The 17,224-nt window shown below is 38.0% G+C and overlaps 1 protein-coding gene across 2 annotated transcripts in view; it reads left to right on the top strand.

Annotated features, from left to right (window-relative positions):
• LOC124283074 (glutamate receptor-like) overlaps positions 1-6,168 on the top strand; it is a 28,956-nt gene extending 22,788 nt beyond the window's left edge. Inside the window, exons 13-17 of one of the 2 annotated variants that reach the window (XM_046719094.1) lie at positions 39-286; positions 1,571-1,682; positions 3,018-3,155; positions 3,996-4,109; positions 4,847-6,168. In XM_046719094.1, the coding sequence (XP_046575050.1) occupies positions 39-286; positions 1,571-1,682; positions 3,018-3,155; positions 3,996-4,109; positions 4,847-4,918 (684 nt within the window). In that variant the 3' untranslated portion in view covers positions 4,919-6,168. Of the gene's footprint in view, positions 1-38; positions 287-1,570; positions 1,683-3,017; positions 3,156-3,995; positions 4,154-4,846 lie in introns of both variants that reach the window. The other variant, XM_046719095.1, reaches the window with a different exon arrangement.
• Positions 6,169-17,224: the final 11,056 nt, after the last annotated feature.

Raw genomic sequence — 17,224 nt, 5'->3', positions numbered from 1 at the left:
CAATCCTAACGATTCACTCTTGTCCCACGTTGTTGCAGGATTCAGAAGTCCAGGTTTTCAGGCAAATGTATGAGACAATGGAAACTAATAAAAACGAAGTGCTGCTCAGTGACGTCGAGCTTGGAGTGGAGAAAGTTAGGCAGTCAAAAGGAAAGTATGCGTTTATGTTGGAGTCTTCGATGAACGATTTCCACAGTCAGCAAGAACCATGTGACACGATGAAAGTTGGTGTCAACTTGGACAACAAAGGCTACGGGATAGCAACTCCCATAGGATATCCTTTAAGGTGAGGTCCTCTTGCGGAATAAATGTTTTGATGAGGCTCTGTGCTTTTAATGTATGAACAGGGTTCTTCTTTGTCCGAATCGTAATAGTCAGAAGTAGTTACCGATTATTGTATTTAGGACATGTTATGTTAGTTTGTCATTTTGCCACTGAGGAACTTTTACACAGAGGAAACGTATGACCCAATCGTGAAAGGACCTGTCCAGAGTTGTGTCTTTTAGTTATTCATAGTGAAGCACATTGCTGATATATAGTTATTCTGAATGGATCTTGTTGCTGATATATAGATATTCTGAATGAATCATGTTGCTGATATATAGTTATTCCGAATGGATCTTGTTGCTGATATATAGATATTCTGAATGAATCATGTTGTTGATATATAGTTATTCTGAATGAATCATATTGCTGATATATAGATATTCTGAATGAATCATGTTGCTGATATATAGTTATTCTGAATGGATCATGTTGCTGATATATAGTTTCTCTGAATGATGCACATTGCTGATATATAGTTACTCTGAATGAATTATATTGCTGATATATAGTTACTCTGAATGAATCATGTTGCTGATATATAGATATTCTGAATGAATCATATTGCTGATATATAGATATTCTGAATGGATCATGTTGCTGATATATAGTTATTCTGAATGGATCATGTTGCTGATATATAGTTATTCGGAATGATGCACATTGCTGATATATAGTTACTCTGAATGAATCATATTGCTGATATATAGATATTCTGAATGAATCATGTTGCTGATATATAGTTATTCTGAATGGATCATGTTGCTGATATATAGATATTCTGAATGGATCTTGTTGCTTATATATAGTTATTCAGAATGATGCACATTGCTGATATATAGTAACTCTGAGTGAATCATATTGCTGATATATAGTTACTCCAATGATTCATGTTGCTGACATATAGTTCTTCTCAATGAATCATGTTGCTGATATAATAGTTCTTCTCAATGAATCACGTTGTTGACATATAGTTTTCTTGAATGAACCCCGTTGCTGATATGTAGTGTTCCTGAATGAACTATATTGCTGATATATAGTTACCCGGAATGAACGATATTGTTGCTATATAGATAACGTGTGTCATAATGCTGAATGAACCTTAACTGTGAAATACATGTATATTTATTCGGATGAGCAGTGACACTGGTTTATATTTATTCTAATTTATACCTCTAACTGCCAGGGATTATTCTGATTGAACAATATAGTTGATGAATGATATTACGTATTGTTCATGTTGCAGAGATGAAATTAATATTGCTGTGCTTGAGCTACGAGAGATAGGAGAACTCCACAAACTCAGAAAAAAGTGGTGGTATGACAAGGGTAAATGTGGAGACGTTGATGGATCAAAGGTAAATATCTTAATAACATCACATTACTGAAAAATATTTACTATTTTATTTGAAACGTGTAATGCAAGCATAATTTTACATGCTTGTAAGCCACTACTGATATTGGTGAACTTTCGTCTCAATAATACGTCTATAAGTAGTTATGCTTGTATCGATGGCTAGCTAAACTATTTCGGAGACATGAAAAATGAAAAATGAAAACAAGGAATTTGGAACCTTCATAAAACGCACTGCAGTTTATTCTTGAATATTTATTTGACTTTGTTTCTTTTATTGACATTAATGTCATAAGTGTTGCTATCATATAGTATGACCAGAAATTATTGAGAATTTTAGGTATATGTTTAATTGGATTTCTAGTATAAACAACCTCGACCAGCTATCAAGTGATTGGTTTCATTCAAGAGAGACAACTCCGTTAATCCTTTTTAATTAGTTTTTGAGGAGTTATCCCCCCTTTGTTTTCTTGCTAGCAGACGACATTTTCAGTGATCCTCAGTAGGGATGATTGAGAGAAGAGGAAGTTGATTTTAGAGTATTATTACACGGATTTCAGATCAGCTAAAGTGATTTCAAGTAGAACAGGCATCCCCTTGTCCACTGTTTGAAATATATTGCAAATGGATATGGCTTTGAGCACCAGGGAGGCGCAGGTAGGCCCAGAAAATTGACTGTCGGTGACAGGAGGCGGCTTGGTATTCTGGTTTCTAAAAAACAAACGAAGGAGTTTAGAAAACTTAAGGCTGGATATGATTGATAGAGGAACTATGGCTGTCTGTAAGGAGACAATTAGAACTGAGCTGCATGCAATGGGTTGGCAGAAAGGTCGAGGAATTCCATCACAGATCATGAAACCTGAACAAAAGGAGCGAAGGTTGAACTGGTGCTTACAGCATAGACATTTTAACTGGGACAATGTGATTTTCTCAGATGAAAGTTCTGTGTGGCTGTTTCCAAATACACTGAAATTCTAAATTATACTTTTATTATCGCTTGGGACCTGCGCTCATGTCAGAAAAGTGCTTCCCTAATTATTACCTGTCACAGATCACTGGACTTAACTGGAAGGCCTTTGTTCACTGTGTACCCATGGATTTAAGACAATAAAGCTAGCAAGGGAGTATTGTGCCATATTTATTCCCGGCTCCGCAATTTTCAGTCATGGGTTGCCGCCCTTTGTCTTGCCAGGATCCGCGAATATGACTTAAGTGCCTCCGGCACAATCATGGTTGTCACCAGCATAGTGTTGTCATTGGTTCTTAGGCTTTTCCACGTATGCAGGTGTAAAGCTGTCACGCTTTGAGGTTGTACAGATCGTAAATACTTTCTTTTCAGGACGCTACCCAGAGCGCTCTAACGTTGAGCAATGTATCTGGAATCTTCCACATCCTCATCGGGGGACTCGTCCTGGCAATGATTACATCATCTTTGGAATATTTAGCACAGAAAAAATTAAAAGCAAACCGTGCCAAGGTAATTCTTTTAAATCTGAATCTGAAACTCTCTTCACCACGAACATTTAAATATATGTGCACGCCTTGCAAATGACACCATCTCGACACACTCTAGTCTGATTTTAATATTTTATCAAACTCTTTGCAAAATGATTTAACAGAAATGTGGCATCAATTTATGTCAAGAATATGCTATGATCCGGGTTTTAAAATATCTTTGTAATGTGGAGAAGGATCACATATGTTCATGTGGTACATCTTCCAGTATTATTTCTACAAGCTTGTGATATGATACGTTCGTAATATGTACGATTGAGAGCATTGACGAATAGAAATTAAATGACCACCAGAGACAAAAACATGAATTAGAAACATTACGTGCTTGTGTTTCACTATCAATTACTGCTTAATCGATGTTGTAGCCTACACGTGAACAGTAGCAACTAGCGAAAAGTGCGACTTTCAACATAAAGACATAATACGTTTTCCTGCACAGGAAATGTACCCCTGATTCATCCATTGTAGCCATAAACTTTTGGGTGCTGGATTAGCCTAAGGGTCACAGCATTCAATCTTCGCGCCAGGGGGTCCTGCTTCGATTCGCCACACGTGTACCATGAGGAGCTTTGTTTCTAAGATCTGGTGCCGTCCACAGATTTTAATATAATCATATAATTTTCCGATCTATTTTTTCCCAGGATAAGACTGATGTTATATATTTTGTCCCTGCCGTTAAATTGGTTTGATATTGCGATTGGAGGAGTGACACTTTACTCACTCACTCAGTCAGTCACTCATAAACCCTGTTTATATATCATGACCACACTGTTCCTATTTTTGCCAATGGAATCTTTTTCAGGAAAATGCCAAAACACAAGCACGTACAAATGCAAACCAAAACCCAGTGAGAAGGGAAAACTTTGAATCCTTTAATGCTGGCGCTGCATTTTCTCCTGAACAGGAGAACGGAGGGGTACTGTTTCGACAATGACTTGTTTGATACAAGGCAAACAGAAGGTGCGTCAACGTCAACAGATTTGCATTAGTCAGACGGCAAATAAACTCTGATATTAATATTACTGCTAACTATACTTTCAATAAGAGAGAATAATAATATCATGACATTTAAACTTTTCAGAAGAAGCGCCGTCAACTTTATTCATGCAAATCTATTGACTTGATGCTCGTTATTTCCTTTCTATCAAACAAATCATTTCAATCCTTTATTTTGTGGGTTTACATCTTGTATTTCATATCGTATCATATTCTTATGACTATTTTAAAAGTGTTTCTTGCTGATAAATGCATTTATTTGTTCAAAGCATGTTTTTCTCATCTTTACCTACATTTCATCTGCTCTCTCATATACTTTTAAGCTTGATTAAATTTACTTCATAAAACATTATTTATCCATACTACGCAAAGTTTCAAGTAACATTAATTAACTGAAGCAATAGCAGTATAGCAAGTGGCCACATGTCAAAGAAAATTAATGAATTATTCATATCTTGGATGATACATTTCAGTCCAAAATCAGCAATGTTCTATGAAAATTCAACATAAAATGTACCTAAAACAACTACAAGGACAATAATTTTATACACATCAGGACCTGAATTATTTCTTCGTACACGGTCTTTTCCTGAACGATTTTCATGTGTGCAATGAATTTATTTCACAGTGTGAAGGACGTTTACTCTCCTGTTTCAGTACCACTTTGCACCAGCTGGGCAGCTCATCACCTTTGAGAGTCCGCCGATGGGTAACCAAACGGAAATCTGAACATATCACAAACTGCCAAACTATTCCCATGAAGTCTCTGTTCTTTGATGAATGGACAGTGTATGATTCTTCCAGCAACTATTTTCTGACGAATTTAGTGCTATTAAATTCGCACGATCCTTTTCACTGAACAATGGATAATAATGATGTTCTATGTGTCTTATCAATACTAGGTTTGCGTCAAAGAGACATTTAATATGAGGATAACCCTGGCGGATAATACTTGGTACAACACAAATGTCAACGCAAGAGAAAAATGGGAAGACATCAGTCACAACATAAATGTACCTATGTGACATGTGACACTTATTTAAATTACATGAGCATTTTGACTCTGTATTAGGTAGAACTGGTATTAATACAGACTGGATGCAGTCACTATTTCCGAAAAACTCTTTATTTGATAAGGTGAAAAAGAGAGGCATACTTTAATGGGTTTTCAATGGCAGACACTTTACATAATGTTTTATCATGAACTAGAGACTTCAGATTAGTGCTATTCAGTCACACATTCCAGCACTACTTGTCCACATTTCCATGTGTGTATAGTCCATCTGTATCATGGTACATATGTTATTCATTCTTCCAATGCTTAACTGTTTTGTTATGTAACACTGTGATAACTTGACACGTTTTGTTGTACACAACTTCAATGGTTTATTGAAATCTCTACTCTCTGCAGGTGTTGTCATGGTAACTTTCACATAAATGCACAAACCACTAGTAACTAAACTGGTTCTTTCAGCGTCAGAAATACCCAAGTGTCGAAATACTGCATTTATGACACATTAATAGATAACTGTTGAAATGTTTGAGGTAGTCATGTAACACTCAATGACATACTCGGAAAACCACTTTAAGATATTTACATGAAGCCAAGGATTTGCTATGTGAATATACGGTTTTGTTCAATCTCTAAAATAAATATTAGACTTCTGAAGTCACTAATCATAAGTATAATCCCAGCTTGTTTTGTATTTAGAGTCTGTATTTGTAAATAATATGTACAGATGCCCTGTTGATATATTTTATACCGGAATCATCCAAAGGTGATCAGTTGCAAAGAAAATCACTTGTCTGTGTGTTGTAGTTTAGCTGTTGTGTTTGACCTCCATTGTAAATACCATCTGTATTACTTGTTTACAAATTGTACTGCACAAAGCTGATGTGTTCTTTGACTTGTCGGTGGTGATATTTATATTAGATTAAGTTGTTTTGCCTTAAATAGTATTAAAACCAATTTTATACAACAACTGTCTTCCTATGCAATCGATAATTTCACACATTTTATTTAATGAACATAATTATTAGAAGGATCAGAGTTGACTAAAACGTTCACTTTGTGCATAAACTAATGTGAATGGCGAATATACAAAAGCTATTATCGATAGACCATAACTATGCCTCCACGGGGGTTACTGGATTGGGGCGATGGGGTAACCTAGTGGTTAGAACATTCGCTCGTCACACCGACGACCCGGGTTCCATTCCCCAAATGTGTATAATGTGTGAACCCCATATCTGGTGTCCCCTGCTGTGATCTTGCTGGAATATTGCTAAAAGCGGCGTAAAACTAAACTCAATCACTCACTGTTGCTGGACTGATTACATCCAAACGGGGTCTAACTGATGAAAACTGACTGTATTTAGGGGGCCCAGTGGTCAAGGATTGAGCGTCTCGCTCGCTTACCCTTAGTTAACTGACCGGAACCGTTGGTGTGTTCTTCATATTCCCAATAATTGCAAGGCAATCCAAGATCTGTCAGCACCAGGCCCACGCTTCCGGTTTTCAAACTGAACATTTACGAATAGCATCACTTTGAATTGCTGTCTTCATTTAACTGGAACACTCTTGTAATCAGGGCCTCCTTTCACGAAGCAACTGTTACAAAGTTTAACCATAACTCCCATTCTTTAACATTACACTAAGGTTATATTAGTGACTTACGATCACCTTAGTGCTTTGTGAAAGGAGGCCCAGGAAAATATGTTTAATTGAAACATTTACCGGTCAGCAACCGTATGCCTTCTTCTTCAGTATGTCTCCACCACGACCATATGATAAGTCGTCAACCAACGCCCAATTGAGACAACACAATTGCGGCGTAAAACTAAACTCACTCACTCACTCTTTTCCAGGCTGGGTTAGTCAAGGACCCCAGTCACATGGTGTGGCAGTAGACATCAAGCAATCGAACAAACAAAGACAACGTGTTCTTTTCTTTTCTTTTTCTTTTTTACAAAAAAAACAAGAAGAAGAATAATAATACATGGTTCTAGGATCTTTCAAATCCTAAGGCATTATTCTCTAGAAGAACATACATGTATATTATCAAGATAATGGAGTGGTACATGCTGATTCACGAATCAGTCCGTAAGAGACCTATGCGTGAAAACAACAAACATTAAAGAAATATGTTGTAATTAACAATTGTATTAAAAACGTTACAAATCAACACCCATGAATCGCTATAAGACAGTACAATTATTTTTGCAATAAAAAAATCCAACTTGGAATGAAGGGCTAAACACAGGCTATCCATGTAATAATCATCCTATACATCTCTGGTCTTCTTGTATTGTGAGATGAGAGGCAATAATTCGCTCTTCTTATATACCCAACAACAGTATAGAATATGGTTCTCTGCATCGGGTTCTAGAACATTCCTGTCTAAATAAAGCACACAACTGTCCCTCATTGGCTCTACAGGTAAAAACACCTGAAACGTTGTTGCAAAACGAATACCACTGCTTCACAACATGAGTCATAAAGAGAATTCGAATTTGAATCAGCTAGGGCGGAAGTTATCCCGTTGACGTTTACAAGCCAACATCACTGTCAATTTAATTTATTTGTTTTTATCCCATCGAGAATACTTTTAAGAGGTCTCCTAAAAACAAGTTCTGAAATGGATTATTTCTATTTCGTTCATTGTTCTTCATAAAGCAGTAATTATCACGAAAGGCCAAAGAACAGACAGCGAATGCTCACTTGCAGAAGGACAAATAGGACATGTAAACGGCAATAGTGTACAAAAGGGCAACTGCATTGCATGAGGAGAATTGGCTGTTCCAAGATGGCATTTGTACCATAAACCTGTAAAATTGTTGTAAGAATAAGAACAAATGTTCAAAAAAGCTTAACCTGTTATTATGGACGGACAAAAATCCCCCGGTACATGAGCGACTGTGATTTTATCAACGCTGCATTTAACAAATGCTTCCAGCAACGTCATGCCTTGCTGGTGCCAGATCTTTAGAGAAGTGAAGAGATTTTCTAACGTGCAACTATCACGTACGAATCATACTTGACATATATATATATGTGAAGTACTGTATTGTAATGTTTCGTTTCATTAACGTCATACAATTGGTTTCTAAACAGAGGAATCTCACCTTGCACATCTTGCAAGATACAAACCTAATTTCTCGCCAATGCTGGAAGGTGAGTTTAGTTTTACGCCTCACTCAGCAATATTCCATCTATATGGCGGCGGTCTGTCAATAATCGAGCCTGGACCAGACAATCCAGAGATCAACAGCATGAGCATCGTTCTACGCAAATGGGATATGATGACATGTGTCATCCAAGTCAGCGCGCTTGACAACCCGATCCCGTTAGTCGCCTCTTACAACAAGTATGGGTAACTGAAGACCGATTCTAACCCGGGATCAATGCTGGAAGGCATACGCTTAATACGTCAGATACAGGTAAATAAGTACAGACTCTATTTACATGGATGAAAACGTCTCAACATACTCGTGGTCACTCTTGTTTTTTGTTCCTGTTACGGTTTTGAAATTGACGTCAGCACTCTTTCTTTACCAATGAATCACCAAGTCACTCCTCCCTGCGATGCGCCAGACGATGTCATTTGATATACATAACACTCTTTGTACCGTGAGCCGTCACTTGAGAAATTTACCCACTACATTTCGCTTTGTCAGTACAGAGGGGCAGAGTAATTGAATTCTGAACAAAATTTGGCAGGGACGCAGCTTGTGAGGAAAATCGATGGCAGCATCTTTATATGGTCTTCTAGACTTTGGAGCAACGGTGTCAATAATAAATGAACCCTAGTTTTTAGCTGCGATTGGATTTGTTTAAAGGGACAGTTAACGCATTTGAATTCCTGAAGATGTCCACATGAATACACATGGCAGAAGATGCGATGAATTCAATCAGCAGAAATACATGCGAGTGGAATTACATTGGATGGAACAACCTTCATGATGACAGTTTATATATCACTGTCATACATCATCATACATTCACGCCGTGTCCTTTGTAACCTCAATTACAGGGCCTGTTATCGGGATGTAGTGGATATACATGAAGGGAGAGGGGAATGTATCGTCACTGGTCCCTAGGGGTATTTGAAAGTGCGTAAGCAAAGGTGCTGTGTGAAGTTTGTCTTGTAACATATGTATTTTCGAAAGGAAGGTATGCGCTTGAGCGACAGTATAATTTTCTCACAGACATCGTTGACATGGAATGTACAATGTTTCTGACATTTATAGATCAGTATCGGGGTCGCTTGTGCATTGTCACATAAAGACAATGGAAAACTAAGGTTACATGTACCATTTTATATTTTTGAGTTCAGGTGCAGTAGACCTTTTCATCTGACCTGGAAAATCCGATGAAATTAGTTTGCCCCGCAGGTTTCACAGAACTATAGATGTTCTGCAAACTAGTATTCCGTATCAAAAGGATAATCATGGCAAAAGCGAAGGATATTGTTATTGTTATCAGTCACTGGTTTGTTTGGCCCAGTTTTCAGAACGCCGTCATCTGGCAACAAATACACAACTGATAGCGGATAAGAATTGGTCTTCAGCAACCCATGCTGGCGATGAACGGGATCGGGTAGTCCTCCGTCAGTTGGTTGATACATGCCATCGTATCCCAAATGGATAGATCCGGGTCATGATGTTGGTCACTCGACTGCCCGGTCCAAAATCGACCATTTACATACCACTTCGTTATAAATGAATATTGCTGAGTGGCGTTTCAAAGGCATAAAACATTTATGAAGACAAGCAAAGACTCAGCATGATGTCTCGTTTGTTGAACTCAGTTACATTATAAACGTCAAAACCGTCTGCTAATCCTGACTTTGTGTTCCCTTAATTTTATTTGTAAGTAATTTGTAAATGAATGTACTAGTAGCCACAAACGTTCCATCGGTTTCTTCCATTCCTTTTTGAGAGAAACTGGAAACATCAAAACTTCAAAGCCCTTGTTTCTGTACTTTTGAATCTTCAATTTGAAGTTTGATGTTTTAGAAACCAATACGGACTGTATATGTTTATTTAGGACAAAAAGACGTGCATTTACATTTTTTATCCATGTACAGGAAGGGATGTGATAGAGAACTGAAATCGAAAGGGAAGTCAAGAGTGATGCTTGGGATAATAATTTCGTCTAAGAATGATCGACAGTTCGCGAAATTGAATTATTAACGTATGGTACTAACGACTTAGAGGATATTAAGGGATTTAGAGCAATGCAGATCCTCAGTTGACAGGTTGCTGAAAGCTTGTCGATACTGTAATTGATCTCAGTTCAAGATGGCATGATGAATTTCACAGTTGTTGATAACAGAAACGCTCTATTGCAGGTGAAGTGACAAATCGTTCACATTTATAATAGCTGTGATTAATTTCGCATTTAACGACTTTGTTTGATTAACTTTGAGTGACATTATCAGGTTGGGAATTTACCGGCGGATGTGTATTTGAAAATGTGACTTTTTACAACAGGAAGAATTTTTTTGTTTGTCTTGTCACCACAACGCAACGACCGTTGAAGCCTTTAAATAAAAACACGTGTAGCTTCTAATGGATGCTCAATGTCAGCGAATTGCAGTCTCAGATGGCTTTCGAAGATAAACAACTCTGCCTTCTCGCCGATAGTATAAAAGGTTGTTTTTTTGGTGGTTGTGTTACACCACAATCGTTCCAGGTATACTAAGCTGGTCATACTGTTCAAAGTCGGTGTACGATGACAGAACATGTGACCGAGTCTGACCAACTGATCCACTTTTATCGCTCGGACGAGGTGATGAGTACACCAGTAGGTGAGTACATGTACACCGAGAGGTGACTACACCAGTACACCCATCCTCAACCACAAGCAGGCACATGAAACCAGCTCCTGCAAAACACTGAAACTCTTTTGTCATGCGTACAGACTCCCGTTCTAATCACAGCCTACTAAATTGGTGGGCTTAGTGTAACATGTTTATTACATACTACAAGACACCTCCACACATAAATTGCTAGGACAAAAAGAAAAATAACACTCCACAAAATACTTACTCGTGGAATGTTTCGGCAACTGTTTATAGTCTATAAAAGTTTCGCGCATATCTGATTGTTGGACATATCCCGTTTTCAAATCTATACTATCTATATCAGTAGAATTTTCCTTTGCTTCACCATGCACAATTCAACAATTTCAATGTTATTTTACTATATTTGCAATGGGACATGATTGGTCATTACACACCAGTACAACAATACTAATAGTAAGTAATATAGTGTGAAGTTAATCGTACTCTTATTCGTACAGGTTAATTAATACTCATAAGTTTTGACACAAGTGCTTTTGGGAGACACGGTCTAAGGGGGATAATCCTTTCATTTCTCAGAAGACGGGAACTTCTGCAAAGGAGGCATAGAATTCAATAAAACTGTATTGATGGACATGAGTTGACCGCTCCTGTGATGATATCTTTAAATTTACATATTTGGTTAAGAACCTTAAGAAAGTTAAATAAATTCCCAACTGGATAGCATAGGACCCTTGGATGTACAACGTGACTAATAGCGTTGATCACTGAAGTGTGTCCATTTCAAAATGTATTGATATTATTTCCAACACGATTTACTTCACACAAGTTGCAGATTCGTTTTCGTTTGAGTTGTTATTCCATCTTCTCCTTTCGAATCAATATGGGCTCAGACAACATCACCATGGCCAAGGTCACTTTTAGCAATACAAATCGATATCTCTCTATGCAATGAGATTCGGCACATTGTCGCGGCAGGATACGATATTTGAAAACATAAACAAGGACAGTGAACACGAATCTTCCATTAATGCAATGCCACGATAAAAGTTAAAATGTGTGTTCATCAGTAACTTGACTTACTGCATTGATAATTATATTACAACACCACACAATCTTTAACTAAGTCGGGAATGTTAGAAACGGAATATTTATCAACCGAATGCAACTGTACGCACTAGACTAAGTACATTCAGTGTTAATAATCATTATAATTAAGTATTTGGGAAGCCTGAGAACATATATGCAAACAGTAACTATACTGTATATGGTTACACCCAATCCACACCCTGAGTAGGCTCAAAGCCATCTGTGAATCAGTGTGCACTCGAATTTTATTCACCCTTTACTGTGGAGAATCCATGAATAGGGCACATTGATACCATCGACTAGACATATTACAAATTGTGAACGCCGTAAGGTTCATGGTTAAAAAGGACAAGTGAACAAATTGTAAGGGAAATGATTTGTAAAATTGATTGTTTTGACTTAATTTAAAGAGTATTACCAAAAAATTGACATAATATTGCTTTGTCTATCCATGACGCCATTATTTACAGTCGACTTTTTATAGCTGGACTATTGCAGCATTAAACATCAAACGACACAACTTGAAATACTAAATGCAAGCCTAACCTGATGCACAAGAAGAACATGGCTTTTACTCCGCCAAACCCCGCCTTTACATTAAAACAGTTTTCGTGCAGTTCTACCTACAGGCTGAAATCAACATATCATGTTTGGTCTATACTTTCAGAAAGTGTTCAGATAATCCCTCACGTCAGTGGTGGTCCTTCATCCTCCTGGCTAGTTCCTCTTCGCCAGCATATTTGTAGCAATCATCGATTTACCGCCCTTGGGGACATTTTATATTATCACCACGTTGTAAATGTAAGGCCACTGGTATTATTCTGCGTGGAGTTTATACCTTGAAAATGGAAACGTTGTGTAGGCAGAAGGATTCCACTACTGCCGGGGGACCAAACATGGTTTATAGTATGTACATGGTACAATTTCAATCTCACATAGTTGGGTGGAAACTGGAAACACTAATGTCAGGCAAGGGTCCTACATTCACGATAGTGTTAGACGTGTCGCACCGAGATCGCGTGTCAAATACTGACAAACATAACATCTACTGCTAGTTCCTTTAAGTGCTGGAACGATCGCCTTAACTGCCTTCAAGCTAAAGCTCTTACACACGCCATGTTAGGTGAAAAGATATGTATATTTTCAGATATATTATATTTTATATGAATAACTAAAAAAGTAACGGTTTTAGTTAATTGGTTTCGTCATTTTCCTTTTAAAGAAGCACGTTAGAGAAAGGTCATGTTTAAAGAAAGTCTACGTAGAACTGTGCGATGAGACAATAGCTTCAAAATGTACAAGAACATGTGTGTCCTGTGGTATGGATTGCACGAGTGAATCGATGAATGTAGCAACGTAAGTCATCACCTCTGCATGGTGACGGAACACCCAGGCCGATCTTCATTTTTGTTCTGGAAGAGGCCAAACAAGCAATCAGATTTATTGACACTTCAAAAGGATGGAGATAAACGGGTCGATAAGTCATAAATCATTACACTACTTTTTTCAGCCAGAGCCTGTTTGTATCCCTTGAAGTGTATACGTGTGTATTCCATCGGAACGAAATACGGGAAAACGATAGAGAAAATCACATGGTCCAAAGGTCACGTACATTAGAGAGAAAAAACGCAATAAATCCACATTATCTTCCGTTAAACGGATCTCATGTTCAACACGCATAGCCAGGAGGGTATTCTGTCATGTAGATATCTGTCTCACAGGTCGCGGGGGCACTGGCATTGGTGATGTACATCTCTGAAGGTAGACGCGTTCCCTGTTGTCGGAGATGTCGGCAGGATTGACCCTCTGAAAAGAGTAGATGACATTTCCTCTTTCGGGATAAATTGACATATTTCAATGCGAAACCGAAAAATACGTGACAGCGATGTATATTCACAGCACGACGATTGCATGCTGTGATGATAACCATAATTGTTATGAACACATCACGTACGTGTGTCTCGTGCATATATTGGTGGGGTAGCCTAGTGGTTAAAGCGTTGGCTCGTCACGCCGAAGACAAGGGTCCGAATCCCCACATGGGTACAATGTGTGAAGCCCATTTCTGGTGTCCCCCGCCGTGATGTTGCCGGAATATTGCTATAAGTGGCGTAAAACCAAACTTAGTCAGTCGTGCATATATTGTATTTCACTTACTCCTTTGAGTTCAAATAGTTTCTTGCACCTCTTGAGGATTGTCGTAGAACCTGTCATCAATGCTTCACTGATTTGCTTCAATGCTTGTCATTTGCCAATACTGGTAGCCTGCGATGGAGTAGGATACACCTGGCATCACCACATTTGATAGTTATTCATAAACTCACGCTCGCGATATAATCGGAATCGTACAATCGATTTTTCTTTTTACAGCGATTTCTTATGAAGTGATAATTGAAAGGATTTGGGCACTTTTATTTATCATTATCACTTTGTTGGGTCAGATGAATACCATGTGTAATTGCTGCCATTTAATGATGTTAATTTGATGATGCATTTGTGTTTCCTTCTGTGTTGCCATAGCATCGGAGCATTAGCTATTACCTGTTGGGCGAGATTATCCTTGCCAGACTTCACACTAAATATTGACAAACTAATCAAGGGAAATGCCTTTATTACTGATAAGCTTTCAGTTCCTCCTTATAGCACATAACACGTCTAGACCTGGAAATTGGCCTTTTTGCTATCAGACAAGGATCTCGTTAGGTACATGTACAAGTACGGTTTCTCAGACGAAAGCACTTTGAGCAGGGTTATGCTGACATGTATGTTAGACCAAAGAGGCAATATTACATAGAATGATTAATATCTAAATGACATGTTCACCACTTATACGGACTTCTGAATGTCATGTTACATGAAACGATCACACAACCAGCACTCCCGCGGTTGAACATTCTTGTTGATATTCATGTTGAGTTTCTGAAGACTCTATTCTGAAATCGATGCCACTGATAATACGAATGTGTTTTTCACCACATGATCACACCACCTTAAACTAAGACAATATACTGCTCATTCATATATAGCGTTATTACAAATTCCTTCATAGAACCTCTTAGTGAACAGTAACTTTCTTCTTTCACATGATCCAGCTACGTTAACATGATTTCAGATGCAATTAATTACTTAAGGATATATAGATAAACCAACCTCTTGTATAACCAACCTCATCCAATTCTTATGAATGCATCAAATAGTGCCGTCAAACATTCAGACGAGGTGCAGAAAGTGCATGTCTGTTTGGAATCACAACTTCGAAAGTTCTAGACAAAGTTTAAAATAATCTATGAATTTAAGTGTATCTAATATGTTCTTATGCCTCGTGATTGACTTTTTGCGATTGCTTGCATATTGAAATTCGTAACCAGAAGTGGAATGCATGATATGTATTCTATATATATACATAGAATGTTTATATGGTGATCCCTACTATTAACAAACCTCACGCTGTTAGGGTTGTATGAGTCTCCACGATGGTTTGTCGTTTCCATCTTATGTATACCAATCATCGATCACAGCCCTTGGCCATTTTTACAATATTCATCCAGCGTTTTTGTATGCAATTCCTCTGGTATCATTAGCAAAGGATTGCACGTTGATGGGCAGTATGAGGGAAAGTTATGACTTATGATTTGCCTTGACGTGCGCCCTTGGCACGTCTGAGAGATGTTTTATGTTTTGTGCATGTTAAACCGGCATTTACATGTAGGCTAAACTAATCTCGGAAAATCATTTCGCGCAAGGGGCAAATTGATTCGTGTCGGTTTGTCATGACCTGATTCTCAATAAGCTAGCATTAAAGATACAGGAAAATATTCCGTTTTGCTGGGGCGCAGTGAATTTCATCATCCCCCTTTTTAAAGCCTTTGGTTTGAGTGAAGTCGAGCCTTTTTTGGTAGTTCCCCTTCGATATTATGCTCCAACAAATGATTACGCTACATACAAACATACACTAGCAGGTTTCAGTACCAGTCGTTATTGCTCACTGATAGAAAGAGAGGGGATAGTCGTGTGTAGGTAAGGTGATTGTTCGTCTCATCGAAGGCCGTATTCGATTTTCCACATGGTAAAATGTGTAGAGCCTAACATTGGTGCTCCTTGTGGTTACATTGAATATTGTTAAAACATACCATAAATACAAGCGACAAACAGCTTTCTCTAATCATATATAAGGGTTGAACGCAGTTGTATGATTCAGACAATCCCATAAGGATTCTTTTATGAATCGTTATCAAGTGATGGCAGCAGGTGTTCGCTTTGGGTGAGGGTGTCGAGCGGTATACCGTTACGTTCTCCAACATGGCGATGAGAAGTCTGATAATCCGCTGATACGTCATGATATACTGACTGTTCACCCTTTGGACAAAGACCAGCGGACACCAGTGGGACTGATGTTGCATTCAGCCAGTATTTAAGTATATCTTTTTAAAAGATTCGAACACACCGTTGGATAACCATGTGTATAAACATATTTGAACCTGAATTTAACCATGTCCGTCATAAGAGTGCACATAAATACAGTGGTCAAGAAAGAAAGCAGGAATGAAATTTGTTTGTATTTTGTGTTACTTAAAAAATATAAATTTGATTGTTGGCCCATTCGTTCTTTAAAGGAGTGGAGTGTAACTGGTAACTTTTGATATATTGATACAAATAACACAATATATAAATATTGCGAGAACTAACACAATGAACACCCACTGCATGGGGAACATATAGCGAGGACGAAGGTTCATTTCATTTTCTGTTTTTCAGACGAATACATGTATGTCACGGTGACACGTGAAAACAATGAAAAACCTAGGGAGACTGAGATATCCCATCCTTCTGGAAGCTGTAAATGACGGACAATCCTGATCTGTGGGTTTACGTCAAGACAGTAATGACTCACACGATGGGCACAAGACGGACAAACAAGAACTTTAGGATGAAATCTTGTCACGACCGAGCCCTTGAATCTCCAAAGAAATTTCGAGATTGATGACAGGAAGACTCACAAGACAAAAAAATATATAGTTAAGGATAAAAGAAAGTAACGCTGTCCCCTATTAAAGGCTTTACATCACCTGTTATGCTTGGCTCTTTTTACTGAAGCTTTCAGTTTGGTTTGAGAACGTCTGTATGACGTTTCGGTGATGCC

Source organism: Haliotis rubra, unplaced genomic scaffold, assembly GCF_003918875.1.
Source record: "Haliotis rubra isolate DU_JTF1 unplaced genomic scaffold, ASM391887v1 Scf31, whole genome shotgun sequence".
In the NCBI taxonomy this organism is placed as follows: Eukaryota; Metazoa; Mollusca; class Gastropoda; order Lepetellida; family Haliotidae; genus Haliotis; species Haliotis rubra.
Note: the sequence above shows the minus strand (reverse complement) of the source record. Positions and strands in the feature narration are given on the sequence as shown.